This window comes from Histoplasma capsulatum, genomic scaffold, assembly GCF_000149585.1.
Source record: "Histoplasma capsulatum NAm1 scaffold_2 genomic scaffold, whole genome shotgun sequence".
Taxonomy (NCBI): domain Eukaryota; kingdom Fungi; phylum Ascomycota; class Eurotiomycetes; order Onygenales; family Ajellomycetaceae; genus Histoplasma; species Histoplasma mississippiense.
This window is the reverse complement of record NW_001813981.1, coordinates 822,460-849,145: the sequence shown is the minus strand read 5'-3', so window position 1 is coordinate 849,145 and position 26,686 is coordinate 822,460. Positions and strand designations below refer to the sequence as shown.

The window sequence follows — 26,686 nt, the reverse complement described above, 5'->3', positions numbered from 1 at the left end:
TTGTTCGTAATGTATTAACTTATTTTGCTTCCAAATTGCTTCCCTGTGGGAAGGGTCTGGAGACGTCGTGCACTAATTGATAATATTTTTGTGGTGCCATGCTTGCGTCGCAGTGAAACAATTGCTTTCACGAAACTGACGTGGAGATGAAATGTACTGCATTTCTGTTAGTAGCTGCAAGGATGCAGAGATATGGCAGGTAGAAGCAATTTAACAGAAAGCTGTAGAAATAGATCTGAAATAGAGCTTGATATATATATATATTAAATAAACCCCGATTATTGTGTTTTCCGAACTCTTCTCAATTGTGTCCAAACTTAAAACTTATAACGGTGTTTTGAGTGGAATATTCGTCGGTTATATATGTATAAAATTCCTGGAACATTGACTGGCAGCGGGCTGACGTCGAAAATTACTTTTGACCACGAGGATGAAGAAGAAATAATTTCTCGTTGCTTGAATGTACTTGAATTTGTAATTTCATACAGGCCCAATCCCACCGCATGTTTTAAAGAAAGGAAAAGGCCAAAGCCTGGGTATTACCAAGCGCCAATAAGGCAACACAGAGAAGGAATAGAAAGTCATGATACATACATGTCTCTGCGAAGAACAAACGTAAATTCTCCATAATGTTTGTAGTGGATATCATCACTACATTCAATTTGACATCAACATGAAAAGGAAAGAGGAATGTGGCTGAAATTATGCTCGTAGAAGACAAGGAAAGGGGAAAATATTGTAGAATCGCACAGAGCTGATTAATAACTAACCAGCTCCGATAGAGAGAAGAGGAGAGAAATTGTTATCCCTCACACCACATTGAAAGCCTCGAGCTTCCAACTGGTTATTATGCCCTAAGTTGAATGGAGGTAGATCTTTCGAGGCTGTTGTCGACGAGAATCGGAGAGAGGAATATGTCCACGGTTAATTTCAAAAGGAAGAAATTGAATTCCACCACGCCACGTCATTCCCCTTGAGGAAATGACTGGTTATATTGAGCCCTGACGTAAGTATAGGCAGTTCAAGCTCGACGAGAAGAGCAAGTTGATGTTATAAAACCATGTTGCAAAATTGTTATCCCCAAGCCACATCAACAGCCTCGAGATGCAGATTGGTTATTAAAGCCCAGAGAGTTGTGCAGAGTGTAAAGATAGAAAATGATTGAACAGATCATCAACAAGCATGATGAAATAGAGATGATTGAAGAAGATATCCACCACGCCACGTCACTTCCCTCAAGGAAGGGACTGGTTATTTTAAACCCAAAAGTGTGATGAGTAGGGGGAATATAAGAAAAGAGAATAGGATGGAGCATTTGAGAAGTCAGTTAGGTTCACCACACCACATCGATAGCCTCGAGATGCTAATTAGCTTTAGTATGTCGCAAACTGAAAGGAAAAGGTCAACACCAAAAAGGGGTTCAGAGGTTTTAATCGTGGGTGGGAAGGACATCTACTACGCCACACCATTTCTCTCGAAGAAATGGATAGTTATATGAGCCTATATAGATACCGCCGAATGGACCGAGGGTGGTGGAAGTAAGAAAGACTATCGGAAACCTAAGATGTTTATCATGTGGCGTAGAGACGCACCATATTAGCAAAGAATGTAAAAAGTAAGTAAAAAAGTCAATGGAAACAATCTGGGGCTACTGCAAGCAAGCGGAAGCCAAGAAAACAAACAAAGGGATAAATGTAGAGGATATCCACCACGCCACATTAACAGCCTCGAGCTGCTAATTGATTATTGTACCCGGAAATGGTCAGAAATACTCATGGAATCAATGGCCTTGAGTTATTGACTTGGTATATAGGCCTGCGGATTATAGGGGCGTAGTAAAGCTAGGGCGATTAAGGTGATTAGAGAGGATGAAATCCAACACGCCACATTAGTAGCCTCGAGCTGATAATTGGATATTGTGCCCTGAGCAAAAGAGGTTGGAGAGGAAACGGAGAGGAATTGGACAGAAGGAATTGCGAGTAGGGTGAATTCCATCACGCTATATCAGACGGCTTGACCTTGGCTGGCCGGTTCTCTATAACCCGAGAAGTTGAATGGAGGTTGAACATCGAGAAGATATTTGTACCCACAACGCCACACCAACAGCCTCGAGCTGTTGGCTGGTTGTATGAGTTAGAGTCATGGGGCTGATGATCACACTGTAATATATTAGCAGAATGCAATATTTAATGAACGCAATAAAAAGCTAATTGGGGAAAAAGGGAGAAGAGTACCCATCATACCAAGTCAAACAGGTCCAAGCTGTTGACTGATGATTCAACCTTTGAGGACGTCGAATCGAAGTAAAGGTGGCCATAGAGCAGGTTTGCAATGACGGAGAAATCAAGAGATATCCTTCACGCCACATCAAGCAACCTCGAGTTGTTGACTGGTTATATTAGCCCACGAAACGAGGTGACGAGAATTTGTTGAGGTGAAAGAGAAAACGTATAAAGAACTCAGAAGAGTATGAAGAAACTATCACGCCATATCATCAAATTCGAGTTGAAGATTGGTTATTTGTAAACCCAGTTAGTGCGGAAATAGGAGAGGAATGCAAGTTAACAGATTCCACCATGCCACGCTGATGACCTCGAGTCACTTGCTGATTGTATGAAACCCTTGAAAATTAGTTTGAGATCACAACTCTGAATAGTAATTAATGATAAAAGGGAATAGATCGGTTCCACCACGCCACGCTGACAGCCTCGAGCTGTCAACTGGTTATTTTAAGCCCTTGAAATCGGTTTTGAGAATTTGCTGCACTTCGATGACCGACATCCAAGAGGATCAAGGGAGAGATCAGAAATTGTAAATTCCGCAACATAGCATAGAACGGTCTGAAGCTGTTGACTGGTTAATTTACCCTGACCGAGTTAACTAACTTTTTCAGAAAGGGATAAGGAATAGCGCCTGATGAGAAAGCGCGCAAGACCCTCCACGCCACGTCAAACAACCTCGAGTTGTTGACTGATTATTGGGACCCAAAATGTATTTCGATTGCCTAGAAAGCGTTCATGTTAAAGAGAAAGTTCTTTAGCAAATGCCCAAAAAAGTTGTTGGGGGATACTTGTATGAAGAGCAACCGGAAGGAAGAAGCGAGGTAAAGCGGGCATCAAAAAAGTATATCCCCCACGCCACATTGACAATCTCGAATTGTCAATTGATTATGAAGCGACCCTTTAAGCGACTAGAGAGAGAGATAGTGAAGAAGATTTTCAGAGAACAAACATGTTTGAGAAGATAGGATATCCCTCACGCCAACTTGACAACCTTGAGTTGTCAATTGGTTATAACAGTGAATCAAAATATGGAAATGGGAGAGGTTTTCATGCGTATGTAGAGACGGGAACGATTGCTAAATGAAAATGATATCCTCCACGCCACGGCAATGACCTCGAGTCACTGACTGGTTATTTTGTCCCAAAAGGAAGACACAAAAAAGATCCTCTGAGATTAGTTTAAAAGACAATATTGGAAAGAGAGATATATCTGATAATAAGTATGGTTTGGTGAATTGCCTTTCTGAAGGTCGGCAAATTGTTGCGTGAGTTATGAATTATTGTCCGAATGGCTATGAAAATAGCTCGACGTATCCGAGTCGCTGATTCCCTGTGTTTGACCTTCCAAAGGCTGTAAGTTCTTGATAAAGACAAGTATGTTTCGGTGCTAAAGTAGGCACGACATATTTTCATGCGATATTTCGTAGCGACATGATATAGCTAGGGACAATCGTGAGGAACAAAAACAAAAGAACGTTCATGAAAGATACATGAAATGGCTGATTGTGCTGTTCGTGTTGTGGGAGAAAGAAAGGGGGAGAGCAGAATGTGACTTCAGGAAAAGTATAGAGGTAAATTGAGTTTAAAAGATGAGAATGAAGTAGTAAAGAGGCTTGTGAAGAGCAGTGTGAAACTGTGAATCAAAGCAAGAGATTATCTTCTTCATAATTTGATGTGTGCTCTGTACTTCAGTCCATTTTCTTTTTTTTTTTTTTTTTTTTTTTTTTTTTTTTTTTTTTTTCATTTCTTCCCCCTATTTCTTAATCAAATCGGGGATGCTCATTGAGAAAACCGCGAAGTAGTCTGTAAAAAATATCAATCGAATCTACACGTACAGAAAAGCCAACAGTAAATAAGAGCGGATGCATCAATGTCAAAACAAATCAATGCATTGTAGTCTTAAAGTTTCATGTCTTAAAAAACGCAGCGTTTGAAATCTTAAAATGTTAGAGAAGCCAGCTTGACGAAGCGGAAAAAGAAGTCAAAATGAAGCAAAATAAAGATGAGAATGTAATTATCAATTGCATATCAAAATGTCAGAAATACATATAGAAGAAAAAGTTAGATGTCTAAAATAAAATCCACTGTGAAATGTTGAGAGATAGCAGAAAATAGATGCAGAATTGAAATTGTGATGATTTTGAAGCAGAGAATGTAAGTTATACATCATCAATATTGTTTGATACAATAAATTTGACAGTTGAAAATGTTCACAGTAATTTAAACTGTTGACATGACAAGAAGCAATAATTTCATCTGTATCAATGATTAAATTAATCATGCACTGTGCAAGAGAGAGATATTACAGAAGTTTCAAATTTGTAAAAATTAAATAATATAATTAAATGACACGGTGAATTGTTATTATAATATATATAAACAGATAAAATAAAATGTGTTTTGTTCAGTCATGAATGAGAATGAAAACAAGCAGAAAAAAGTAAGAATTGATTGATCATTTAAAATAAACAATAATAAATTTTCAGATGTGATAAAATGTTCAACAATTATCTTTCACAAACACACAAAAAATTTTTTGAGAAAAAGAGAGTATTTGAATCTATCATATAATTAATCAGAGATTGACACCGGAGAAGAAAGGGAATTGAAGAAGAGAGAAATTAGTAAAATAAATGTTAATATCTTTAATATAAACTGTACATTTTGAATAAATGCAGTGAGAAATTGTATTTAATGATGAAGAAATTGAATCATACATCAACATTTCAAATCAAATATCTAAAACTAAAATATTCAAACAGAAAAATAGATAAAAACAATATCAGAATAATTGTTTCAAAAGTTTTAATAAAGAAAGTATTTCACAGCAGAAGAGAAAGAAGAAATAAAAAAAAAAACATTAATGATGATAATAATTGAATGATAAGATATAGTTTATAATTTTAAAAATTGAAATTGATACATAATTATTGTTGATATTCAATTGAGTGTGTGACAATTTATTTTATCAGTTAGTAAATGTAAGCTTCAGAAGGAAAAATTTGACAATCACATATTGCATTGCAATATTTTTTTTAAAATAACAAAATTGCCTTTACTTCTGAAATCTGAAACCATTCAGTCAATATTGTGGCAATAGAAGAAGGCAGTATAAAGTGTAAGAATGAAAATATTAAAAAATATAAATTCAATCACTGTTAAAAATAAATGAAGTTAAAAGGGGAATAGAAAGCCACATTTGTAAATATGTACAAAATGTGAATTGTCATGATTATAACTCTGACCACTGCGTCAGAAAGAGAGTCAGATATACTGATAGACAGCATTGAAACAATAAAAGTTTTTCAATAATTAAAAATGTTGCATTCTGTATAGCTTGAGTGTAGAAGTGCTCAAGCTGATATAAAGAGGTAAAAGAGGCAATTTCCATCATGAATGTATAATAGAAGAACACAAATGAGCAACAATAATAATGATGAAAAAATGCAATGTATGAAGAGATGTGATGAAGAGTAAGGAAGAAGGTTTGAGCAAAAAGATGAGATGATTATCAAAGATGAAAGTGAGAGATGAAGGTCAAAACTTTTCAAGAAATGAAAATGAAAACATTCACAGCTCTAAACAAAGTGATGTTGTGTGAATAAACTGAATATTGTTTTCTGCCCTTGTCAAAATTCAATATTAGCTCTAGAAACACACAGAAGCATGAAAAAATGCATTTAAAAAGAAGTAAATAACAACATTTACAGCAAAATTGATTTATTTGATGTCATTGTAAAAGACATTTTTTAAAAGTCATTTGATTCATTGTAGATGTTTGTGAAGCTGAAAGTAGAACTGCTGTAGATAACACAAAGTGTTCAAAATTGCCATTTCAGCAGCTATCTATAGAAATTAGCAATGCATGTAAAATGATGAAGCAGAGTTTCTAAAAGGCAAAAGCTGCTTACAAGAAGCAATCCAGCGTCAATTTCAACATATAACTTAGCACGTTATAAGACGGGTATATATCCGCAGATGATCAATAAGTTTTGAATCAAAAATATCAGATATAAACACGAGATGATTACTTGTGGATTCAGAAGTAAAATCTTCAATCAGAACCATCAATGCTGATATGAACAGAGAGATCAAGATAAATATTCAAAGAGGTTATTGATATAAATGAGATGATGAAAGTAAAGAAAAAGAGAGGACAGATAGAAACAGCAATTCTGAAAGCAGAATACAATCTGAAAAGATAAGAATTGATTAAAAGATTGAAATTTCGCCGAGCGATTTTTTAAAATGATGAAAGTAAGAAGTAGAAGTTGCGACATGTCAAATTCCAAAAAAAGTGAAAGAAGAAGAGGACATAGAGAGAGCTGTGAATGTCCCTTTATATACCCATTCATTCTCGCTTGACTGGAGTTAGTGATAAGTGAGATTCGTGAACTACTTCTCCTTTATCCCTTTTGGGGGTGTGAGTCAGGGAAAAGAGGGGGTTGGGCAGTGGAAACGTGTGGAAAGAGGTTTACAAGGCAACGGTTGGGCTAACACAGCTGTTGTGTTGTTCCCAAGCCGGCAATGGAGATGGACAGCAGTCGAAGTGTTGTTCTAAGGTTTGACATGTAATTTATGTGTTCTATTTTGAACTGGCCATTTCTGATACACCAGATGTGAGGGGGGGAGGTGTTTTCTGCCTCTAGCGGTTTGACGATAGAAAATAAAATCCACTGTTGAAAACTTAGAAAGTCCAAAATGGAAATAATTTACACGAAGATCCCGTAGAGAGATCTTCAGAATAGAAAAATTGATATCAATATTTCGTTGAACTTGACTAGCTAAAGCTGCAAGCTAGAACTCACTCACATTGAGCGGACTTGGGGATAACAGAAATGTCAGGAAAGAGCCATAGCATAGTAGACGCCTACGCGGGCACGTTGCGGCAGAGGCCAGGATATAAATAAAAAAGTTAAAGGAATCCGCGAAATGTACTGAGAATCCGGTCTAGTCGATCAGAAGGGACTAGGTAAACTCGCCAGTCAGATGAAATAGTCAGAGCTAGGACATGGACTTTCCAGACCGGTATCTTTTGAGAGATGGAGCTTTTGAGTATCTGATGAGAAATTGCATGCTCTGGAACTCAATGGAAAAGAAACGGAGCCCATCTGAAGTTGATCCACGCCTCAGTTGTAAAACATACACGATTAAGAAAATAATTATCACAAATAAAAAATCAGAATAGCCACAAATGAGAAAGATGTTGTGTCTGTTCTCGGATAAAATATCTTTCTCTTGTCGCGTATCGATGAAAAAAATCAAAACATTGAAAAAGGGGGAAGATGGGGGAAGAGCAAGGGAAAAGGCAGATAGAAGAAATTCGAACAAGAAAGATGGAAGAAATTCACTCATGAAACTAACAAACTTCAACTTAGCATTGTTGAAATATTTTGAAAACGCATTAGAAAAGTAGAATTCAGAATAAAAGGGAGCTTGAGAAACAGTGGCTTCGCCACACTCTTGCATTCGTTCCCGTACGAACCATTATTAGCTGTTGGTAAACTTCCAGCCATCTGGTAAGTCTGGACAATGCCGAACGAACGATGATCGAAAACCGAGCCCAGGCACACCCACGGAAATGTTGAGATAAGGAACCTAGCGCAGGCTAGTGCTGTCGCTATTACTAAGGTTAATCCAGTCTTGAGCAACCCGGGCCAATCTCAGGGCGTTCTCCTTGGCAAGGGCACAGGCGATTTCGGCCTGTTTTGCAGCCTGTAATGCCGCCAACATGGCACTCTCGGCATCATTGGCGTGGTTCACAACCTCAACGAGGATTTTTCCGAGCTATATTTGTTTCAGAAAGCGGTTAGGATTCCTTTTAATTAAGCGGGAAAGGGAGTCAAGCAAAATGGATATTAAAAACATGCCAGGAAACCAGGGACGGGAAAAAATGGCGCGGGCACTACCTTAATAAGTTTCTCCTTCTTGGCTCCATTAGGCTCGTCACGAGCTGCATCCAAGACATGAATGCACAGAGCACTGACATTTCTGATCCCTGAGAGCGCTGGTGAATCTGCCATCTGTGAGGTGATGGTAAGAGCATCAGATGTTTGGCGGGAATGATCCACAGTGGCGTCTTGAGAAGGTGTGTTCGGATTGTCTTCCACGCGTTTATCGGCACGAGATCCCCGGGCATGACGACTCAAAGAACGTTCCGTAGGACTTCCGGTGCTCAATTTTCCACTATTAGCAGCTTTGACACGCTCAAGATCCTTGCGTTTGGCATTGGTAGAACTGGATGCATTTGCATCTGCATTTGCATTTGAAGTTGCCGAGTCATTCTTTTGTTTCGTGAAAAGGCCACGGAAGTTGGATAGCACACCACCTGCTTTTGCAGAAGGCTCCTTGAACCCAGAAGAGTTACGGACTGTTGAAAGGGAGCGGTGTTTTGTTGAACTCTCTCGATTTTTCTTACGGAGAGCCTCATATGCATCCTTCTGGGTTAACTCGGCCGATTCGCTCGGCGCGGCGACATTGTTCAATTTCGACTTGCCGTGGCTTCCATGTTCAGCTATGCGATGGCGAGATGAACGATGAAGTAAGCGCTTCGAAGAGCTGCGATGACGGACAGTTGAGGAAGCGTCACGTTCTTGAGACAATTCATTTTCATTCTTATTACGAAGTTGATCTGTAGATGTATGCGAGTTTAAGGGGCTAAGAACCACGTGTTTCCCTTGGCATCCGGGTTGGGAATACACGATATCAGTGTCGTCGATGAGGGTTGTGCTTTCAGCAAGAGGCGACGATGGTAAAGCCTTGTATCCATGGCTAGCCGCATCCGCTTCCGAATAACGAGGAGGTTCCAGGCGACTATTATTCAAGAATGGATATCGCTCGTTGAACACATCAGGAGACGTTACAATCCCATCATCGTAGAAAGGATTAGTGCCAAACTTCTTCCCGTGTTGCTTCTTTGCGTAGGTAGTATCTGTGCTTCTAGCCTTTTTGAGTTTCCTATCTCTTGCGGCTGCAACCTTGTCTTCTGTAGGTGAAGCAATGGAAGGGTTCAAAGAGCTGTTAGACTGCGAGTGCATGAGATACTTGGGTGTGAAACTGCCAAAAATGCTATCTCCTGACAGTCTCTTCGAGCCCGAGAGACGCTTGGCACGCTTTCCGGCATGATTTTGGGATGACTCTCCCATCTCATTGGTCATATTCCCCATGATAACTTTGTCTGCCTCTGGAGAGATACGAAGCTGAGGTCCAGAACGGCCTGCTGCTGCCAACTCCTTTGCTCTGTACCCGTTAGGGAGCGCCATTGACATGGGAAAACCATTCCCACGCGATTCCGTAGGGTCTACCTCGTTGGCAATAATAATTTGGCTAGTTTTTTGATGCCCAACTCCTTTTTGATCCCGAAGAGTTTCGTCTTCATAAATTGTACCGGTGTAACCTGAAGTAGAGTTGCGACCAGTTTTCACGGCAGGACTAACGGGTAGCGCATTGGCATCAAACTTGTCCCTTGCATGTACCATACGACTAGGAATAGGGATGGAGCTGCGGCGGCTGGGTGATCTGATTTTCTTTAACCCGTCAACTTCTCCAGTGGCAGGAGGAGTCAATACCTGTGGAGAGATACGGGGAATTTTCGAGGCTGCATTTTCGCTTCGAGGAGTGGCGTAACTATTCGAAACTTCCTTGTCGCCCATCACATCGGCAACAATTTGATTTTGATTATTGGTGGTTTCCGGGCTCGGGCAATTGGTGCTGAATTCGAAGGAAAACTCCCGTAAGCCACTCTGCGGACGAGAATGGGAAGAATGTTGGGGAGACGAAGTTCGGTAGCGGTTGCGAAATGGATTAGATTTTAATGAGATATTCTCATTGTTGCCCAAGGGTGGATTTATAATCTTCGATTCACTGTTCACCTCCGGTGGCTGTGTTCCTACCCCAGGGTTCCCCGGTGAGATCATATTGGGTAACACATCCGAGGGATTGTCGTGAGATGCTTTCTCCATTGGATCATTTGGCTCAGCTGCTTGATAAATAGTACCCAGTTGAGAGTTTTCGGTAGGCCAATTTGACGTGATTCGCAGACGACTGTGTCTTAGACTACTCCTGGGGGGAGTCAATGGTTTTGATGGAGGTAGAGGAGGTGGGTTTTCCGTTGGAAAAGGAGATGCTGGGTGATCATTGTTCTGTGAAGAAATATTCTGGGGATTTTTTTGCGCTTCAACACGTCGACAGTTAGACTCCCACGACTGGGGCGGTTTCCATGGAGATAAAACTGGCCACCTCTCTGACACCTCAGGTCTTCCTATCTGATAATGGAGAAGATGAGTGTCCTCTTCCTCATTGGAACTCTTAGAACTACTCGGAAACTCCTCTTCGTTATCTGGAAAATCAGACTCTTCTGGTTCAGGTGTGCTTGGAAGAGGCTTTTCAATAGGTCTCCTGTTACCAGTCGGGGCAGAACGTGTCTTCGCTCCAGAGTGAAGACTCGATTTTCTCTCCTAGCAACAGTTAGAATAGACAGCGAGAAAAATAAATAAGAAAATAAAGAAATAAAACGTATAAGCATGACGACATAACAATCCCAATTTCGAGAAGTACTTACTGGAGGCGTAGGAAACGGCCGTGTTTGAACTGGGCGGATAAATATGGGTGACAAATTGGCATTTTTGGCGACACGACGAAGCTATGTTTTTGCATCCAAAAAACATTAACACAACTTCGCGTCATACTCGTTTATCATTTATTTTTCATACCAAAAAAGAGAAAAGAACGAGAAAGAAAAAAGGCAATGATAATACAAGGCAAGCACTGCCAACATTGAAACCACAAAACGCACCTTTTTAACCTGAACTTGGTTTGCATCATTCTCGCGAGACGGACGAAACGCATTTGTCGCAGCCAAAACCCAACGTTTAGATAATGGCAAATCCGCGATGACTGCTTTTTTCGAACGCCCGCCGTTCTTTTTATTCTTCTTCTTATTGGTGCGTTTCTTCGGTGGTGTTCTGGTCATCTTGATGTAAGATTCCGGTATTGCCGTTGCAAACCTCATAGACCCAGCTCGCTGAGCCAGTGCTGAGCTGCTTGACGCTCTAGCTCGAAGTTCAGGGCGGAAGAACTGCGGCGGAGGAGGATCATGGCGTCTTCGCAGCCCAAGGCTGTCGAGGGAGCGCTTGGCAAGGGGGAAACGGGGTGGCGTCGCCATGCCTGCCTTGCCGGTGATGGGTTGGTGGGGACTTACATGCGTAACACACGGATGCGATGAGGTTTATATGAGGAGGGGGATGGTTGTGAAGAAAGGAAGAAAGTGAGTGAAGATTTGTGTGATTTGTGTGATTTGAACACTGAAGGGAGCTCGGCGCAATGCTTGTCGTCTCATGATGACTGACTAAAGGGAATGAACAGGATGCGGTTGTTACAGGCACATAGAAGGTGAGCACCCATAGAGTGTGGGGAGCAACAATATTAAAGCTCAGCTAAACAGCATCCCTACAGGAAGTCAAGAGAGATTGAGAGCAAAGCTAAGTTTCATAGTAGTGATGAGAAAAAGCTTTGTAAGTCAGTAAAAGGAACAGAAATATTAAAAAAAAGCAAGATGTAATCACCATAAGACATCCAATATATCAATGATTGAAAGCAACATTGACCATCAGCGGTGCAACAAAGGACAGAAGAAACAAAGTGCAGTACAGATAGTATTGATGAGCTTTGTTGGTTATCCAGTTGAAGACAAAAATAACCAATACAAACTTGCGACTTTGCCGCCATGTGGCGTTAATATAAGACGATTGCACTATTACTAGCATGTCAGACCGGGGTAGATATCCTGAATATAGCCGGGGGCAAGCGTCCAGAGTCAAGCTTCCAGGTTGAAGTTAGCAAAGGACGAGATCAAAGTGAGAAAGACTTGAAAAATGCCTTATAATAAACCTCAAGGGCAATATAGAACGGAGTTTTCGGAAACTTCAGACTTGGACGAGATCCAATAAGTGAAGTACGGGGCGTTATAAAAGGATAAAACATATAGCAACATGGATTGCGCAACATTTATCTTTTCGCCAAAATAGAAATCAAATGGCCCAACAAGTGGAGTTATCCTTTAAGTGATGGTAGAGAACCATCTCCTAAATGGTTGTAGTAGCTGGGCAGGCGATGAATGATGTCCACTATTAGTAGTACAGTAGCAGAATGAAGAAAAGAACATGTACCTGTAACGCCCGAGAATTGCTCCAACGAAGAGGGGTGTCCGAAAGCCACCGAGGCCAAACCACCTAAAAATACGATCAATAAAGACAGAAACATTCCGACTCGTGTAATTAGTATCAACTCGCTAACATCGCCCGCTCATTCACCACCCATCTCAGGAGTTTTCCTTTTGGACGTTCGTGGGGGGGTGTGATAGTCAGAGCCAGAACCAGTGCTGAGATCTTCCACGATGGGACCTGAACCATCATCATGCCACTCGCTCACCTCCCATTCCAACCTCATCGTTCTATCAGCACTGATGCCCACCCCGCGCCGACTCTTTCCAACCCTCCCCAACCGGCTCCCTTGCATCATCTCCTCGAACCATGGGATGCCATTGACGACGCCAAACCGACGCCTGACAGAGACACGTGGTTCTATGAATCTCGGGCCAATTTGTGTAGAGGTCGATGCAGTAGACAAAGCTGACCGGCCCGTAGCAGAATGATTGGCAGGGGCAGAAGCCGCAGCGGGGGTGCCATGGCCACTGCCAACCTCCGTATCTGTATCCGCATCTGAGGGCAACAGATCCAAATCCTCCAGTGCACCTTGGTCCTCGCTGAACAAGCTGCCTATAGTCACAGACATGAACTCAGCTTCCTCGGGCGGGTTCTCGCTCCAGTACGACATGGGCGTGCCGCAGAAGCCACAGAAATTGCGCTGGGAATGCGGATCATTGGGCGGGATGAATGTGCGGCGGATGGCAGCGTGTGTTTCATCTGGGAAGTAGGATGTTGTGAAGGAGTGGTACCATTCTAGGGGCACGCGGAGCCATGCGGTCAATGGAGCTGCTTGGTATCTCCCTAGATGAAAAATATTAAGAGGATTTTGGTTAGCGTATCTATGCCCGATTTTGTTCACATTCATCTCTCAGGACAAAAGACAAGGGGATGATGAAATGCACATACGACGGTCACTGCTTGTATCAAAATAGACCTCGGCTTGCGTGACAGCGTTGCGAGGGATGACAACAGTATATTGGATTCGGCCACAAGAGCAGGATCCCCGAAGCGTCCGGTCCCGATCCATGCTGGAATTTCGAAGTACGTCAGGATGCAGCCAGCTCCAGGTAATCAGGGGAGCTCTCGGGATAGATGATGTCGATGTCAAGGATGGATGGAGGTGTGTGAGAACAGAGAATGTGCTGGTTGAAATAAATTATTCCAAGATTACTCAATGCTCAGCCAAGATGACAAGATGACAAGACAGTCAGGACACTCCATCGCCAACTGTCCAAGGATCAGCCCAGGGTTGTGCGAAAGTAATCTACGTCAACATTGGCTGAAACTGAAACTCTTTGGCCACGAGTTGGCCCAAGAAAAAGTTTAAGCACGGCCATTTTAGTGGCTGTCATGCTGCCAACTGGTCCCCCGCATCTTGGATTCCCCGTCGAGGGAAGAGAGTGAGAGCGAGAGCGGGCCTGATAAATGCAAAATTCCATCTTCTATGTGATTTGACCGGACTCTATAAATAACGAGCTGTTAAAAACATTTTCTTGTCCTGTCTTGTGCTTCTATCCTTGTCGACTCTTATCGCCCAATCCAATTTTCATCCCTCCAGGCCTCGAAGACATGCGCATGAATAGTATCCATCTCCATCTAATTATACTCGTCTTTTAAAGCTATTTAAATCCATCCCTTCCGAAAACCTGCCCGCGAGGACATCAGATTATCAGATTATGCCCTCCTCTCTACGTGCCCAGGCGTCCTCGTCTTCTTCCTCTCCTTCCCCAGCTCCTTATTCGCCCCCGACATCCATGTCTCCCTCCAACCCCTCCCTCTCTCCTTCAGTCCGCTCCAGCTCCACAGTCGTCCAAACATCAGCTACCAAAAGCAGGAAGCAAGACCCCTCCTCTGTATCCATGACATCGTCTGCATCACCTCAACCAAACCCTCGTGCGTCTTCACGAACAACGACGGAGAATGAAAAACCCCGCCTGACAGAGCAAGAAAAGAAGAATAACCACATCGCCTCTGAGCAGAAGCGCCGCGCCGCCATCCGGGAAGGGTTCGACAGACTGACTGAACTGGTTCCGGGGCTCGAGGGCCAAGGCCGTAGTGAGGGCGTGGTCCTCCGCAAGACCGTGGATTTCATGCAGCTGAAGTTGCAGGAGCGGAGAGAACTGATGGAGGAAATCGAGAAGAGAGGCGGTTCTCCAGAAGACTCTTTGAGACGATAGAATATCGGAACAAAAACAACCAACATTTGATACCTATCCTTTATTACCTGCTATTTTTCCTTGGCGGTTTTCCTTCCTCAATCACCAACGACATTTTCTACGGTTCGACTGGGCGAGATACAGCCAATTCCGCAATGGAGAATTCGGAATTGGGGAGTTTTGAAAGATCCAGTTTTCACCCTGTTGATACCATGGCCGTGTTTTCAGACCAGGGGCAGATGCATTTCTTCCGCACGAGAAACATGATAATGATAACGACCTCAGGAAAAACATATATGTGAAAATAAATAGGTTAAAAAGGAGAACAGGGATGTTTCGCCAAGTTTCGAACAATTTCTCTTCCGTTTGGAAAATGCACGTCCCGATCACCTAACCCCGGTCGAAATATTAACCAAGGGATGTGCAACAATCCAGCAGTCGAGAAGATCGAGAAAGCTGGCCAAAATGATATTCCGCGATTTTGGGGGTGCGTTAACATGGACCTTACTCAAAGCAAGTGGGGGTAGTGGACAATTCAATGGCGTTTCATCGTTTATCTCGCGCGCGGGAGCATGTATTGGTTTGTCATATTTCTTTTCATCATTTTGGCTCATGCATGGAGCTTTTGTATCATCATATGCTTCTGTGTTCTTTTTTTTTTTATGATACTGCATGTTTGTATAGAACATCTCCATATATATTGGTAGCGCACATATCGCAGAGACCCCTCTGCGGTACATGTATTCTTCTTTCCCTTGTTGTCTAAGGCATTGATCCATACATTTATCAGCATGAAATCATGAACCATCCCCTGCCTTGCACATTTCGGCATCCCAGCGCTGTGTAGCCCATCCTACGTCGTATATTACAAAACCTCGACTCGGGAACATCAACGCTCAGAAACAGTTAGTTAGCTAGATATCAATCGGATACGAGATACGGCAAGAATCCCCAGACCAAAAATCTACACACCGCCTAACGGCCCTTCTAAATTGACCATATTAATAACTTCGGCAACCACTGCACCGAGCTCCAACTAAGCCCCGCGCAACGAGGTCCAACACTCAACAAATTCGACGAAAAATAGAAAAGAACAAAAACAAGCGAACAAATTTAGTTCTTCCGACAATAATTAAATAAATCAAAGATTTTTTTTTTTTTTTTTTTTTTTTTTTTTTTTTTTAAAAAAAAAAAATGCCTGAATCCACCTCCAAAAAGCCCCCTTCGAGCCCGCCCACCACAGACTCCGTCGCCAAAGCAAGCGCAGGTACAAGCGGGGGACGCACGCATCCCACCCTCCCACGGCCGCCCGCGCTCGCACTCCCTACGCTGATCGACCTCCGATCCAAACGTGTAATCCTCGCCTCCAGCTCCCCACGCAGGCACCAGATCCTTTCCTACCTCGGGTTACCCAATGTTGAAATAATCCCGTCGTCCTTCGCCGAGGACTTGCCCAAAACCCTCTCCCCGCTCGAATACTGCCTAGAGACCGCCGTCAGGAAAGCACAGGCGGTCTACCGGCAGGAGATCGACAATGAGGAAAAGGGCGAGCCCGCCCTGATCCTCGCCGCGGATACTATCGTCGTGGACCCCACGGCCTCCGGCGGCGCGCAGATATTGGAGAAGCCCCGCTCCGAGGCGCAGCATATTGCCATGCTGAAGGCGCTGCGCGATGCGGGCGACCATACGGTCTACACGGCCATGGCGGCGATGGTGCCGCTGAAGAGTGCGCGGGATCCTGGGTATGCGCTGGAGACGACGGTGGAGGGGTCAATTGTGCGGTTCGATTCGACGGTGACGGATGAGCTGATCTTGGCGTATGTGCGGACGAGGGAGGGGGTGGATAAGGCGGGCGGGTATGGGGTACAGGGGCTTGGGTCGATTCTGGTGGAGAGGATTGAGGGGAGTTATGATAATGTGATTGGATTGCCGTTGCGGGCTACCTTGAAGTTGATTGAGAAGGTTATGATGATTGCGGATGACGAGGAGTTGCTAGATGGGGAGGCTGCGGAGGTGGATCGGGAGGAAATGGAGTGAGTGACTTTCTACGGAGAGGATGGTATTTATTCTTTTGATGTGTTCTAGTTCTGTTAAAAGTGCCTGATATTGATATTTGAGGCCTCGGGGAGTAGTGGCGTTTTGGGATTTTGAAAGGGTATTTGATTTCAGTCCCGTATTACGTGTCGTATGGTTACCAATACGGATGGGGTACAGATAGATAGATATTATTATTTTAATGTCCAGAAAAAAGAAGATAGTGAACTTTTAGAGTATCCGGGTGAGGCTGGCATCTAGCGAGGAAAAAGTATTGTACGTGAAGAAAAGCGGCTGGGAAAAAGACGGGCCAAATGAAGCGCCGATGTGGAAAGCTAGAGAAAGAAACCCGTCAAAAATACCTTTGAGAACGAAAGACACACATATGAGAAAGATAATCAATGTCGAAAAAGGTAAAATAGACAAGAAAGATCACGCTTTCCAAATCCGCTTGATAGCTTCAGTCATGCCAATGTCATTCGTCTCGAACTCGTACAATCCAACTGCAGTTACCAGGGTCATGATGCGCAGGAGCCAGTCGAATGCCTTCCTGGCCTTGGGCATACGCCATGCTGGGATATAATCTATGATGCAAGCCCTGGATTCCATTGAAGAAAAAGTATCGCGTCAGAATGCAAAATGGATCCCTGAATGTGTGAACGCAGACACAAGCGGAATGAATACGTACTGGAAACCAATGTGTGAGTGCATCAAGAGGGTGCCGCAGATCACCGCATCCATGACAGGGTAAACGGATCCACCGGCAAAAGGGGCAATGGTCAAGGGGACGAGAGCCACGGCGACAGATCTAATTTCACAATTATGTTAGTTTCCGGCCAAATTTTCCCAAAATACCCGCTACCCTCCTTCGATCCCTTTGCTCGGGGAACAAAACGCACCTTTCAAATGTCCAGTGATAGCTGCCGTGGGATGGAGATGTAGGGGGGATAGGAGCCGCATCGTTCACTAAATGAATATCATGGCAATTAGTATATAATCTAACGGCTTAGTCCACGAGAGGGGCACTTCGTCGTTGGCTGCCTAGGATGCAGTGGACGGATTGCGATACACTGAACGTACTTGTTCCCTGAATAGTTTCTGCAATAGATAGATATGACAATTAATTAGCGCCCTGTCAACGACCAACCAATATGAAACACTAGCTATCCGCTCTCTTTTGTTTCAACCATCTCGCGCAACCATCTAAGCATGAAGCACAAGAAAAGCACGGAGCACTCACGTCGCGGGGGGGGTAAGAGATCTCTCCGGCTGGTCGCATGGAAGCCAGCAACCTTAACCGCAGCATCTCTTCGCCTCGTCTGGAGGAGACTTGGCTTCAGCGTTGAAGCGATTGCCAGAGGAGAAACAATTGAAGAGGTCGCCCGAGATGTGGAATAGAAAGCAGTTTGTTGGGTGGGAGTGGAACGGGCAAGGAAGCTTCTTCCCAGCACAAAAGCTGAGGGGCGCACGATGGATGCCATTACGGATATCCTGGACAAGACTTCCTTCTCTGTCCTCTACGGCTGGCAGGGGAATTGAGGGGAGTGATAACAAGGTTCCACGTTCCTTCTGACAAGCAAGCGAGACGAGATAAATGACTGAGTTGATCAGTCAGCCTAATAGACGTCATGTGATTGGTCCGCTATAAAGAGGAACAAGTGCAGAGGACTGGGATATTAGAGAGCTAAAAAGTGGACGACATAGCTACTACATAATTAAGAATCGGAGCAGGAAAGAAGCTGCGATTGTTAGAGGGGAAGAGAGTGAAATGACAGCGTTTAGGTATGTTTGTTACTTCTATTTCCCGAGGAAGATTTTGAATTGCTTCGGATTGTCTAATTCCTTGGGAGCAGCATTTTGCACACTCCTTGCCAGATGGATCTTAAATACTGCTATGAGTATTCAGCTGTCCATATATTTGCCCTCTATATGTTATGTACAATGAATGGGGGATTGTTAATAAAGCAAATAATGGTTTTATAAGATAAGATTCCCAAACTGTTTTCAAATGGACAGCCATTCTCATCCTTCTATCCCATCCCTATACCATTCTCATCATTATATAAATCAAACCGTGCCTCCCACTGGCAACCAGTTATTAAAGCCGGGGTTCTGAAATGTTTTATCATCATTACTAAGAACACGTTAGAAAAACGCGATTCATAAGATTCGGACATTACTAAATATATATAAAATATGAAAAAAACAGGAAAAAGGGATGTGATTGTCCTGCTAAACAGGAGCACAGAGGTGCAAAGATAGGGGGAAAAATCTCAACAAACCTTCTGGAACTTCAACACAGCCTTCCCAAAGTTCTCACCACGGAAGATGCCAACCAGGCCTTCCGCTGCATTATCAATCCCCACTGTTTCAGAAATGGCGGGTTTGAATGATCCTTCCTTAATCCACCGCGAGACAGTCTCCTTATGCTGCTTTTCCCACTTGTCTCCCATCCCATGATCTCCAACAATAAACCCACGCATGGTAATCCTCTTTGAAATGATCATGAATATATTCTTAATCCCATACCTCTCCTGTGGCCTCAGATTATACTGCGAAATCATGCCGCAGGCCACAATGCGACCAAAATCCCTCATCGCATCAATGGCCGCTTCTAAGTACTCCCCACCGACATTTTCATAGTAAATATCAATCCCATCCGGTGCGAGGCGCGCCAGTCCATCACACGGCTTCTCCTTCTTATAGTTGAACCCACCATCGAATCCCAACTCATTCAGGATATAATCCAACTTGGCATCCGTGCCGACGCTGCCAATCACCTTCAGACCCAAATGCTTCGCCAACTGGCCCACAACCTGGCCCACTGCCCCGGATGCAGCAGAAATGAAGATCGTCTCGCCCTGGACTGGCTTGCCGATTTCCATTAAGGATGAGTATGCGGTTAGGCCGGGCATTCCTAGTGGGCCTAAGAAGACACGGATATCTTCAAGGCCTAAGGGGTTGTCCAGCAGCTGGATGGCTTCCAGGGCTGCTGGTGGCAGGACGACATATTCCTGTACAGGCAGAAAGCCAATGATGTGATCATCTGGTTTGTACTTGCTGTTGTTGGATGTCAGGACTTTAGCAACAGAGCGGCTGTATATGGGATTTCCAAGCTCAAAAGCTGGGGAGTATGATTTGATGGTGGAATCGCGCATGCGACCACGCATGTATGGGTCGAAGCTGGTGTAGAGAGATTGAACAGTGATTCCATTTTCTGGAGCTGGTGTGGAGGGATCAATTGGGACGTTTTGAATGGTTAAGTGCTCTCCCGGCACGGGGTATCCGGTGGGGATTTTGGAGAAGAAGAGGGCTTTGTTTTGGGGAGACATTTCAGATGCTGTGTCTTTGTATTTGCGGGGAATTGGGTATGGCGTTCCTAATATGGGTCACGTATCTGGTAGCTAGAGGTGGAGGCGACTGTAGTGCAGAAAGGCAATGTTGATTTGGTTCTCAGTGCGACGAGGGGCGCATTCATGTGGATTCTGGCTCAATTGAAGGGAAGCTTTATGCCCTTTATACATGGAATTGTGGAAGCACATATGCGCAATTACAAATGTGGACATTAAAAATATGGAAGCCCCAAGCCATAGAAACAACGGGCCCGGTCTTCTTTTCCCATCTATCCTACCACAGCTCTCTCTATTCACCTTGGTTTCCGAAATGGCCACCTGCGGATTGCCATAGGACTCAATGACATCAACCCGCCCGGCCCCAGTACCAGAGATGCCGCCCGCAGGAATATTGCCTCGGCCTATCTGGTACGTCCGGATTGTCCGTACAGCAATTACCGGGAACTCACGTCCCTCATACATTTATCTTTTACTCATGGCTGTCATGTTGATAATTTTATAGCCGGCTGTGCCTGAGTTTGTGAGGTTATTGGTAAGGTTGAGTCAACGGCAGGTACGGGATGACGAATAGCTTTCGCTTCCCTTATCAATTAATTTGCTTGAGAAAAAGCATAACGAAAAGATGTGAGAAAAAACAAGCAACAAAATCTCTCCCATGGTTTTCCAGTGCCAACTGGAAGAAGCTTCTGTCTCATTGGCCACATTTGATTTAATGCCAACGCAGCTTGTGCAGGAAGTTACAGGGATTCGCCTCTGAAGATATCAACTTAAGGGGCTAATTTGTTCAATTTACGATTTCTCTACGAATGCCGCCTCATCTCATCTAGCAGTTTCCAGTGTATTCCGGCGGAGAATAATTGAACAATACGTGACTGAACAAAGGAAACAGGTCTTTTGAGTATATCAGCGGATAAAAATCTCCATACTATACAATGAAAACGCAACATGTCTTGGGCCCCTTCCCCTTCTCACCCCCATGTTAATCTAGAGATCATGAAACACAGAGCAGAAAAAAGGTACAAAAGTCAAAAAAAAATAAAATAAAATAAATAATAATAATAATAATAATAAACAACATCTAGATAGCGACGGTATTAGCATAGAACAGAGGTGTGTTAGAACCCTGGAATTGTGGGAAGAACTTTTGTTTTAGGGTCTCCCTTTCTATCATTCTTACTTTCTTGAATCGTTTGTTTTTACATCTATGAAAAGTTCCGGCTCATATCTGCTCTGATTCGTTGGTAGTCGAGCATACCCTCAATGCTGCCCACAGCACTGATGGCAATATCTTTATCCCATAGTTTCCGCTGGGCGAAGCTCATGACATCCTTCTCAGTGATTCCGGAGATCACACGCTCCACATCCTCCGGGCTTAGGCGGCGACCGCTGGTGACGATTTGTCGTCCGATGTCTTCAGCGACGGCAGTGGTGCCGTCAAGAGACAGCAGGACAGAAGCTCTCAATTGGGCCTTCGCACGCTCTACTTCAGCTTCGGTCACGCTAAATGACAAGCGAGACCATTCGCGGAGGGTGAAGTGGATAAGATCGTCGAGTTGAGTGAGATTCTCGGAGACGAGGTAGATACCCCACAGACTAAAAGTGGGATCAAAGTTAGCATGCACCGTAGAATGGAAGGGAAAAAAGAAAGCAGAATGGCTCGAACTTACCCAGTGTCGCTGTAGCTGGTGGAGAAGCTCATGAAGCTATTGGCCAGGTTGTGGTGGCCGACGAAGTGGCTCAGTTTGCTTCCAAGGAAAGGGGAGTTACCCATAGCACGGTCCCAGTTACCAACAATGGCTTGGGTAATCAGAGCGGTGAAATAGTCGTCGTCCTTCCAACTGACTCCCTCGACAGCCAGAGCAATGTTTGCAGTAGGGATAGTGTCATCACGGAGGCGAACTTCGGAACCGATGAAGTCGGGTGTGCGCTTCTGCTCAGCGGCGACGGCGGAAGCAGCAGAGCTAGGAGGCTGGCTAGGGAGAGAACCAAACTGTTGTTCCGCCAGTTTTACAAGTTGATCATGGGGAATCCCACCAGCACCGACAAGGACCATGCGGTCAGCTGTGTAATTTGTCTTGATATAATCCACCAAATTATCACGGTTGATGCTTTTGATGTTTTCCTTGGGCCCAAGGATGGTCCGTCCAAGTGGCTGATTCTGGAAAGCGGTCGCATGCAAATGGTCAAACACAACCTCTTCGAGTTGCTTATCAACCTCCTCTTGCTCCCGAAGAATGACATCCCGTTCCCTCTCAATAGCGGCAGTCTCTAGTTTCGAGTTTTGGAGAATATCCGATAGGATATCGACGGCCTTGGGAACATCGGCGTTAAAAGATTTAGCGTAGTAGACAGTATTTTCTCGCTGCAAGAAAACAACCACGCCATCAGTTTATGATACTTCTTTAAATGGAGTGTTTAATAACGCCACATACCGAGGTATAGGCATTGAGGTGTGCGCCCATGTTCTCAATTTCAAGTTCCAATTGATGTTGCGATCGCTTGTTGGTGCCCTGTAAACTGATGAGCAACGAATTCAAAATAGAGGACTAACAGTTAATTCTAGTGGAGTGGCCGACCTTGAATGCAAGATGCTCGAGGAAGTGTGCGGTTCCATTCGTCGCATTGGTTTCTGCCCGGCTTCCCGCATCAATCCACACGCCAACCGTCGATGTCTGGGCCCACGGCGAGTACTCAGTCGCAATCTACAGAATATTAGCATCGACTTATCTCCATGGCAGCAACAACAATGCCTCACCGTTAAGCCATTTGAGAGGGTTGTCGATTGGGTGGCAGTGGGAACGGTAACGGGGGTTGCGAAGCCTCTCTTCAAAGGTTGAACGGCATTCAAGGCTGCGCGGCTACGCAGAGCCTGGTTAAAGTGCAAAGCCAGTCGCCGGGAAACCATTATGAAGGAGGTAGAAGGGAATAGGGAGCGGTGCAGGACGAGAGGCTTGGACGGCGCGTAGAATATTCAGCGAATGTCGAATGAAGTTTGAGATTCCGGGAGAAGGCAAATTATGCAGAGCTTCCAAGGTCACATGATCTGTTTGATGTCCCGTGATAGAAGTTTGTGCTAACCCAATTTGAACTCTACCAAACATCATATAGAAAAAAATAACCCGCTTCTGTGTAGTTATTTCAGAGTGACTTACACTGATTCTAAGAAAAAGAACTCAGCATTGAATTCATTTACGGAAAGTGTAGAACATAAGTCCTTGCACACGCTAGATTTGAATAAAAATCTCAATACTCTGTGCTAACAGTTTCAATTTGTATGAGAGTCGATTGAAATTCTTTTGCTTCATAGCCACTCCATCACAAATCTATATAATTAATGCTTGAATACACAGATTAATATGATTTATGGCTATCTCTGAGATGTATTTTTATATTATATATATGCTAGACTGATTATAAGATTGTATATACTACTAATGTGTAGCCGTGCATGATAAAAAGTGGTGTTTATATTCTGACCTATCATATCTAAGAAATAATGACATGAAAAGAAAAATTGATTCTATCAAAAGATAAATGATGTATCTACCTCTCTTAATTACACCTGTTTGTTGACTTGATTAGTTGTTTAGTTATTCTCATTCAAAGACTCAAACAAAAAGACATAGCTGCGGATTAGCGCAGACAGATAATGTGGTTCTCTTATTGGCTGGGTTACGTAGTGACTATTGTAGGCTGTGAATTGGAAACAATAATTATGCTGACTGAACAGAGTCCGATTTCCTTCTAGATGAGCGAATTCTGAGCTCGCCGCTACAGCGCTCTGAGCGCTCTGATGCCCGTTCGATCATGCATACATACTACTATATACTTTTAAACGCTATGCACCAGACCACAACCTTTCAAAGAATATTCTTCGTTACTGCGCCGCATGAGATTTCGTCTCCTGTCAATGCTGTCCACTAAGGATCAAAAGTCAAACTGAAGGACATCGAAAGAAACAAAACTTGGAACTATTGCAGGCAGAGCTTGTTGAGTCCATTGTTTCCATTAGAAATCATGCTTCTTATTTTTTCTTTGTGTTGGTATGGGCGTTTGCCATTTGATTGGGGTTCTAAAGCTATCATATTAACTTATGCAAAGGCTGAATGTTCCAATCTTTAAGTCTCCAATCTCTCCATGATTTGATGAAAAAACTCAAAACATAGAGTAGTCTGCATCTTTGTTGTAAGCACTACTTATCCTGTTTCATTGATCATTGATCATAAGGAGGGGTGGTATCTTTCTACCAGTTAGTTTATTTCAATCTATCATCCCATTGACCAAAGTGTTGTTCACCACAGCTCCAGGCCGTGGTGTGCTTTTGACGAATGGAAAATCGTCTTTCAAATGCATTTTTCAACATCCCTATATCTTTTTTTCCAGTTCAGCATCCACAGCAAACTCAGCTCAGGGGTCGAGGAACCTGAGCCCGAATAGTTTGTCATACGTTCCAGTCACTTCGACGCCATATATACTCCTAGGCCATCGTCGAGATTAACATTCTTTAAGACAGTATCATAGTTTTCCCGGGGTTGGGCCTCGTAATCATCCTTCCGCCCGCTGAAGGTCAAAAGACACCAAAGGGCGTTGATACTTTGAGGCGCGTTGCCGACCCCCAGAGGACACACATAGTGGCCCACGGGTAGTCTAGATAGGAATGGTTCTCGAGCCACTTCATTCGCACTGCTATTCCTGTGTATCCGCCCGCGGTTCAACAGAGTTCAGAGAATTTGGCAAAATTTTGCGCATGACACAAGTCCAACAAGCAGAAGATAATATTTCTTAAGTTGACAATTAACAAAGGAATCTCCTAATCATAGGTAGATGAATGAAAATCTTTATCAACTAGTTCTGCTTTTGAGAAATCATATACCGCGGTTCCAACCCAGGGGTAACCTCAACTCGATGCCTTCCTTTGGTGATTGAAGAGTTAACTATTTAACCAGATGATTCATCCTTTTAGACAAGCAGAACATTCAAAATATCCCTGTTTACCCCTATTTAAGAGACTCACTCACAAACCTTTGCACACTGTCCAGCAACGACATATCCTCATAAAAACCTAAAGACTTCGCCCACGCCGTATCAAAATTCGGCGACCACCCCTGCACAATCCGGTTGACGTCTTCATCGGGCTTCTCTTCCACAAGAGCCCTCTTCTTCGTCCCACCAACCATCTCCAAAACATCCAACATCTTCTGAACTGACACCTTAATCCCCGGCAAATTCACCGACCTCTCTTCTCCATCCCGTACGATGACGTAGGCATCTGAGGCATATTCCGCTCCGTAATGACAAACCCAGGCGCCGTGGGGCCATACACCGCGAGGGACGAGGTATACACGATTTTGACGCCGGGCATGGTCCGGCGCAGCCTATCAAGGATATACTGTGTTGCGAACAGGTTTACATTCATTCCTAGATCGAAGTTGGATTCGGAGCCGCTGGACATGATCCCGTGGAGGATGTAGACGACATCGTAACGCCGCGGGGGTGAAGCGCCGGAGTCTATGAGGGAATCCACGGCAGTGCGTGAGGGCAGGTCTGTTTGTATGGAGGCTACGCAGGATGCGTGTTTGCTGGCGCGGGTGGGGATGGGAGGGGATGTAATGTCGGTTATGTTTAAGGTTGTGTCGGCTGGTGGGGTGTTGAGTAGGGCGGTGGTGAGTTCTTAGCCGATAAAGCCCCCAGCCCATCTTATTAGGATTGAAGTTAGCATTTTATAGATCTGTAGTCCCTGACTTGAGCCGCACATCAATTTTATTTATATTTTCTGTTTTCGCGTTTGCCCTCCCAAGAATATCGGGGAGCGGGGAACTGTTTTGCCGTTCGCGGAGTAGGTAAATCGATAGAGCGTGTGTTGCTCTACATATTGACGGCTCCCAGTCAGAGCAGAGATTGCCTCTATGAGCTCCTAAAATACATCTTGGGCATGTCATCCTTGTGGTGAGAAACTAATCCCATTTCGCTTTCATAGCTTGTTCGAGCTTATATCTTGCAGACGCTAAACGCATTGCCGGTCTTTGATTTGAGATAGGAAGCAACATGCCGTCTGGGATAGTAGTCACTTTCGCAGATGTTTTCATCCCCGCAGGATTATCCTTCGATGAAAAAAAACAATGTCCAACATAACGGTATAATGTACAATGCAATACGTGACATTTCAATTGGCCATATAAAGAGATAAACGGGCAGAACCGGAACTGGGAAAAATCCGACATTTTTGATTTACTCAAAATTCCAACAAAATCAAGAGAAGAAAAAAGGAAAACAGGACAGGAAATTTGAAACGTCATACATTGATAGTATTAACTGCAGCCCACAAAAATTTTTCTCTGGAAACGCACTCAAACGCCGGAAATTTCAGATCATATTCAGGCAAGAAAACGAGAGAAAACCAATAAAGAAAAGTAGAGCCAGGAGAATAAGGGGCAGGGCAGAAAAATCAGCAAATACCTCACTTGCTGCATCCTTAGAGAGGTCACCGGACGCAGAGAAGGGCATTGGAAGGAGGTGCTGGGGCGCTTCGTCTGACCGAGGATCAGGAGTGTACACTGTGTGCAGCTGAGGCAAGGGAGAACCGTCGGCAGGTCCAGGGGAGGTGATGACGGACGTGAAGGTAGCCATGTTGCGAGATGAGATGATGGGATGCTCTC

The 26,686-nt window shown here is 43.9% G+C and overlaps 10 protein-coding genes across 10 annotated transcripts; 4 read left to right on the top strand and 6 right to left on the bottom strand.

Annotated features, from left to right (window-relative positions):
• Positions 1 to 1,157: 1,157 nt before the first annotated feature.
• On the top strand, positions 1,158 to 1,859 carry HCAG_02350 (predicted protein; the record flags this gene model as incomplete). The annotated part of the gene is made up of 3 exons (XM_001542129.1): positions 1,158 to 1,250; positions 1,396 to 1,538; positions 1,814 to 1,859. 3 exons carry the CDS (start codon positions 1,158 to 1,160, stop codon positions 1,857 to 1,859), a joined length of 282 nt encoding a protein of 93 aa, XP_001542179.1.
• Positions 1,860 to 2,331: 472 nt separating this feature from the next.
• On the top strand, positions 2,332 to 3,008 carry HCAG_02349 (predicted protein; the record flags this gene model as incomplete). Its single annotated transcript, XM_001542128.1, has 3 exons — positions 2,332 to 2,415; positions 2,634 to 2,655; positions 2,911 to 3,008. 3 exons carry the CDS (start codon positions 2,332 to 2,334, stop codon positions 3,006 to 3,008), a joined length of 204 nt encoding a protein of 67 aa, XP_001542178.1.
• A 4,872-nt stretch (positions 3,009 to 7,880) lies between these two features.
• Positions 7,881 to 11,445, bottom strand: HCAG_02348 (predicted protein; the record flags this gene model as incomplete). The annotated part of the gene is made up of 5 exons (XM_001542127.1): positions 7,881 to 8,069; positions 8,192 to 8,652; positions 8,701 to 10,738; positions 10,843 to 10,923; positions 11,077 to 11,445. The coding sequence occupies 5 exons, from the start codon at positions 11,443 to 11,445 to the stop codon at positions 7,881 to 7,883; spliced, it is 3,138 nt and encodes a 1,045-aa protein (XP_001542177.1).
• Positions 11,446 to 12,364: 919 nt separating this feature from the next.
• HCAG_02347 (conserved hypothetical protein) lies at positions 12,365 to 13,514 on the bottom strand (the record flags this gene model as incomplete). The annotated part of the gene is made up of 3 exons (XM_001542126.1): positions 12,365 to 12,406; positions 12,711 to 13,288; positions 13,394 to 13,514. 3 exons carry the CDS (start codon positions 13,512 to 13,514, stop codon positions 12,365 to 12,367), a joined length of 741 nt encoding a protein of 246 aa, XP_001542176.1.
• A 649-nt stretch (positions 13,515 to 14,163) lies between these two features.
• On the top strand, positions 14,164 to 14,664 carry HCAG_02346 (conserved hypothetical protein; the record flags this gene model as incomplete). The annotated part of the gene is made up of 1 exon (XM_001542125.1): positions 14,164 to 14,664. The coding sequence occupies one exon, from the start codon at positions 14,164 to 14,166 to the stop codon at positions 14,662 to 14,664; it is 501 nt and encodes a 166-aa protein (XP_001542175.1).
• A 1,173-nt stretch (positions 14,665 to 15,837) lies between these two features.
• HCAG_02345 (conserved hypothetical protein) lies at positions 15,838 to 16,680 on the top strand (the record flags this gene model as incomplete). Its single annotated transcript, XM_001542124.1, has 1 exon — positions 15,838 to 16,680. One exon carries the CDS (start codon positions 15,838 to 15,840, stop codon positions 16,678 to 16,680), a length of 843 nt encoding a protein of 280 aa, XP_001542174.1.
• A 429-nt stretch (positions 16,681 to 17,109) lies between these two features.
• Positions 17,110 to 18,158, bottom strand: HCAG_02344 (succinate dehydrogenase membrane anchor subunit; the record flags this gene model as incomplete). Its single annotated transcript, XM_001542123.1, has 5 exons — positions 17,110 to 17,275; positions 17,366 to 17,485; positions 17,577 to 17,643; positions 17,758 to 17,775; positions 17,918 to 18,158. 5 exons carry the CDS (start codon positions 18,156 to 18,158, stop codon positions 17,110 to 17,112), a joined length of 612 nt encoding a protein of 203 aa, XP_001542173.1.
• Positions 18,159 to 18,744: 586 nt separating this feature from the next.
• HCAG_02343 (hypothetical protein) lies at positions 18,745 to 20,009 on the bottom strand (the record flags this gene model as incomplete). The annotated part of the gene is made up of 2 exons (XM_001542122.1): positions 18,745 to 18,789; positions 18,960 to 20,009. The coding sequence occupies 2 exons, from the start codon at positions 20,007 to 20,009 to the stop codon at positions 18,745 to 18,747; spliced, it is 1,095 nt and encodes a 364-aa protein (XP_001542172.1).
• Positions 20,010 to 21,232: 1,223 nt separating this feature from the next.
• Positions 21,233 to 22,935, bottom strand: HCAG_02342 (mitochondrial processing peptidase beta subunit; the record flags this gene model as incomplete). Its single annotated transcript, XM_001542121.1, has 5 exons — positions 21,233 to 21,623; positions 21,698 to 22,392; positions 22,463 to 22,540; positions 22,607 to 22,732; positions 22,786 to 22,935. 5 exons carry the CDS (start codon positions 22,933 to 22,935, stop codon positions 21,233 to 21,235), a joined length of 1,440 nt encoding a protein of 479 aa, XP_001542171.1.
• Positions 22,936 to 24,484: 1,549 nt separating this feature from the next.
• HCAG_02341 (predicted protein) lies at positions 24,485 to 25,482 on the bottom strand (the record flags this gene model as incomplete). The annotated part of the gene is made up of 4 exons (XM_001542120.1): positions 24,485 to 24,722; positions 24,904 to 24,964; positions 25,045 to 25,233; positions 25,266 to 25,482. The coding sequence occupies 4 exons, from the start codon at positions 25,480 to 25,482 to the stop codon at positions 24,485 to 24,487; spliced, it is 705 nt and encodes a 234-aa protein (XP_001542170.1).
• Positions 25,483 to 26,686: the final 1,204 nt, after the last annotated feature.